This window comes from Sabethes cyaneus, chromosome 3 (assembly GCF_943734655.1).
Source record: "Sabethes cyaneus chromosome 3, idSabCyanKW18_F2, whole genome shotgun sequence".
Taxonomy (NCBI): domain Eukaryota; kingdom Metazoa; phylum Arthropoda; class Insecta; order Diptera; family Culicidae; genus Sabethes; species Sabethes cyaneus.
In genome coordinates, this window is record NC_071355.1 from 113,900,289 (window position 1) to 113,904,124 (window position 3,836).

The 3,836-nt window shown below is 47.1% G+C and overlaps 1 protein-coding gene across 1 annotated transcript; it reads right to left on the reverse strand.

Moving 5' to 3' along the window:
- Window positions 1–321: 321 nt before the first annotated feature.
- On the reverse strand, window positions 322–3,418 carry LOC128740041 (uncharacterized). Its single transcript, XM_053835550.1, has 3 exons — window positions 1,951–3,418; window positions 664–1,692; window positions 322–587 (listed from the first exon to the last, which is right to left on the reverse strand). The coding sequence occupies exons 1-3, from the start codon at window positions 3,416–3,418 to the stop codon at window positions 322–324; spliced, it is 2,763 nt and encodes a 920-aa protein (XP_053691525.1).
- Window positions 3,419–3,836: the final 418 nt, after the last annotated feature.

Genomic DNA, 3,836 nt, shown 5'->3' on the forward strand with positions numbered 1-3,836 from the left:
AATTAAATATAAAGTAATCATTGTTCAGGTTGCAATCAATCTGGATTCTGCTGCATCTCGTCCATCATCGGCTGAAGTAGATTAATCACGATACCCGCTGCTCTAGAGACCCACTGCTTGGCTCCTGCTGCTTCGTTAGCGTCGACCAATGGTTGTGGGTTGACCCTCGGACATCGGACGTGGTGATTTCCAATTTGGGTATCAAGGTATCTGTTAAAATACGTCGACTTTAGGTGGAGGAGATGTGGTCCCGCATAGTTGATGGAACGTAGATACTTAACTTGTGAGAGGACCATAAGGCCCTCTCCCATCCAACATTGCCTAGTTTGCTGGAACCTCGAACGACTGGAACGTTGCTGTGTTCGGTGGTTGATTGTCTTCGATCGGTAGAACACAGACTCGGTTGATTGCCCGTCGATAAACGCCTTCTTTGGTTCGAATGCTGATGACACGAATACGATTGTCGCTGCCAGCAAATATTTCGATCACGCGACCGAATCTCCATTTCAGTGGTGGCAAATTGTAATACCATCGTTCCAATTTGTATGTTGTTTCGTTCGTGAGTCCACCGACTACGCTGCTGAAGACTAGAGAGATATTCGGTAGACCAACGCTTCCAAACACGACGCAAGTATTCTTGGATTGTTTGCCACTGCGACAGACGGTTTGAGGGTACCTCCTCGTATGAGGGTTCCGGGATGGCAGTTAATTGACGGTGCGCCAAGAAATGACCTGCCGTAAGAACGTCTATATCATCTGGATCGTTGCTAAGTTGAGTTAACGGCCTGGAGTTTAGACAAGCTTCCACCTGGGTGAGAATAGTTAGCATTTGTTCGGGTGTTACAAGCGATGTCTTCAGAGTCCTGTAGAGATGAGTTTTGAGAGCCATAACCGCGGCCTCCCACAGCCCGCCGAAGTGAGGTGATCTTGGCGGTATGAAGCAAAACTCAATGCCCTCGTCCGAGCACTGACGCATTATGTCGATGCGGGTTTGCTGTGAACGAAACAATTCCAAGAACTCGTTCAGAATTCTACGAGTCCCGACGAAATTCGTGGCGTTGTCGCAGTAGATGGATTTGGGTACACCACGTCTAGCAGCAAATCGTATCAGAGCGGCGAGAAAAGACTCAGCAGATAAACTGCTGACGAGCTCCAAATGGACAGCCTTCGTTGACATGCAGACAAAGACTGCTGCGTAGCATTTTTGTGTGGCAGCTTTACGATGAGGTGGTCTTAAATGGAACGGACCACAAAAATCCACACCCGAATTTAAAAACGGAAGTACAGGTGATACTCGAACAGAAGGAAGATCTGCCATTAGCTGTTCCGATGCGCTGGGCTTACAGCGAAAGCAGGTGACACAGTGGTGCACCACGTAACGGGCCAGATTGCGGAGTCTAAGCGGCCAGAACCTTTGCCGCACTGATGACATCAAAAGTTGGGGTCCAGCATGTAAAAGTTTGACATGATAATGTCGCACAATTAGAAGAGCGAGAGGATGCTTGCTGTCGAGAATCATCGGTTGTTTTTGATCATACGGAACTAGTGCATTGCGCAAGCGACCACGTACGCGAAGCAGATTGTCTACCAGGATTGGTGACAATGATTTCAATTTGGATGTCACCTTGACTTGACCATTGGTTTGAATGGAACGGATATCTTCGGAAAAGGATTCTTGTTGCGCTATTCGAACTAGATTTTGCAACGCAGTTTCGAGTTCAATTGTGGATAGTGGACCAGTCACTCGGGTGCTTCTATTCCCTTCTCTCGCATTGTAGTAAAATCTTCGAACATACGCAATTACGCGCATGAGATCGGTCAACGATGATTTCAATTGAAAAATATGATTAGTTACAGGAACTACAGTCAACGCAGTAACGGCTCTTTCTTCCAAGAGGTCTACGCTAAAGAGATCATCGGTAGTTCTAAGCAAATTTGGCCAAAACCTACGCGACTGGCTTAGCCAGGTAGGTCCGTTCCACCAGATATTGTGTTGGATTAGCTGAGAAGCTGGCATTCCGCGCGAGACAGCATCTGCTGGGTTTTCTATTCCCGCTACGTGTCCCCAGATTCCGGCCGCCGTGATGTGTTGGATCTCGGCAACTCGGTTAGATACAAATTTTTTCCAACGGCTGGGTTCTGCCGCTAGCCAATGAATAACAATTGTTGAATCCGTCCAAAAGTACGATCGACCAGGGAATTGTAAGGCTCCTTGCACCTTTTCGTATAAGTGGCTTAGCAATAATGCCGCTGACAACTCCAGTCTGGGCAACGATACTGGCCGTTGTTTCCTTCCGTTATTGCACGGAACTACCTTTGACTTGGCCGTAAGAAGATGCACCGCAATAGTTCCCTCAGTAGTTACAGTACGAAGGAAAAAACAAGCACCGTATGCACGCTCCGATGCGTCGCAGAAACCGTGCAGTTCCATGCTGAATTCACCAGTAGCTGGAGCTGCCCATCGTGGAACAGAAAGTGAACGAAAACCCTCCAGGTCGTCAAAAAACTCTCTCCAGGATTTTTGCAAAGGCTCTTCCAGTGGAACATCCCACGCAAGCTTCAATGCCCACAACTTCTGCATGAAAAGCTTCGAGAGCAGAATGGTTGGCCCTAGAAGGCCAAGAGGATCGAACAATCTGGCAGCATCTGATAACACTATCCGCTTTGTGATTGCAGTTCTTTGTGCCCACTCAGGTACCTTGAAGCGAAAGACATCATCAATGGGCTGCCACAAAAGGCCAAGAGTTTTTACTGGAGATGTAGAAGCATCGATTTCCAGTAGCTGTCGGTTTTCTCGAAGTTCCACCGGAATGTTTTTCAAAATACTCGGATTATTTGATGCCCACTTGTGCAACTTAAATCCCGCCGACTGAAGAAGTGCAATGAGCTGTCCGCAAAGCTCCGTTTCTTCTTCCTCTATGTTACTGCCACCGAGAAGATCGTCAATATAAAAATTATTCGAAAGAGCACGCGCTGCCCTTGGATAAAGTGAAGTTCCGTCTAATGCAAGCTGCTGTAGGCAACGTGTGGCCAAGAATGGTGCCGAAGCGGTGCCGTATGTCACGGTCTTTAGTTCGAAACACTGTATGGGATCGTTTGGAGAATCGCGCCAGAGAATTCGCTGCAGGTGACGGTCCGATGGTTGTACCAACACCTGACGGTACATTTTTTCTAGATCGGCTACAATGGCAAACCGATGTAACCGAAATCTAAGAATAATGCTGTATACATCATCTTGTTTGATATGACCGACCATAAGTGCATCATTAAGTGATACTCCTGTATCGGTGGCGCAGGATACGTCAAAGACGACCCGCAGTTTCGTAGTTGCACTGTCCGGTTTTTCTACACAGTGGTGGGGCATGTAGTATGGTTTCGCTAGGGTGTCATTATCCTTTGTCGGATCTACAGGAGACATGTGTCCAAGTAGTTGATACTCCCGAATGAATGCAGCATATGCATCCCTCAATGTTGGTTTTGCTTGTAGACGACGTTCGAGAGCTAAAAATCGACGATACGCTGTTGCATACGAATCCCCAAGTTGGGCGAGAACTGGTTCCTTTTTTGGCAATGATACTATAAAACGCCCTGAAGAATCACGAACGGTAGTACTAGAGAAGTGCGTTTCGCATAATCGTTCTTCAATCGAAAGAGAATTTTCAGATTGGCAAGATTCGAGTTCCCAAAAACGAATAAGTTGATTTTCAATATCGGCGTTGCTGCAAACCATTGTCAGTGCAGTTTGCTGACCAGAAGTAGTGTCGCACTTTCCGGAAATAATCCAGCCGAAAACAGTCTCCTTCAGAATCGGCATGTTTGAACCGAGTTCAACGAAG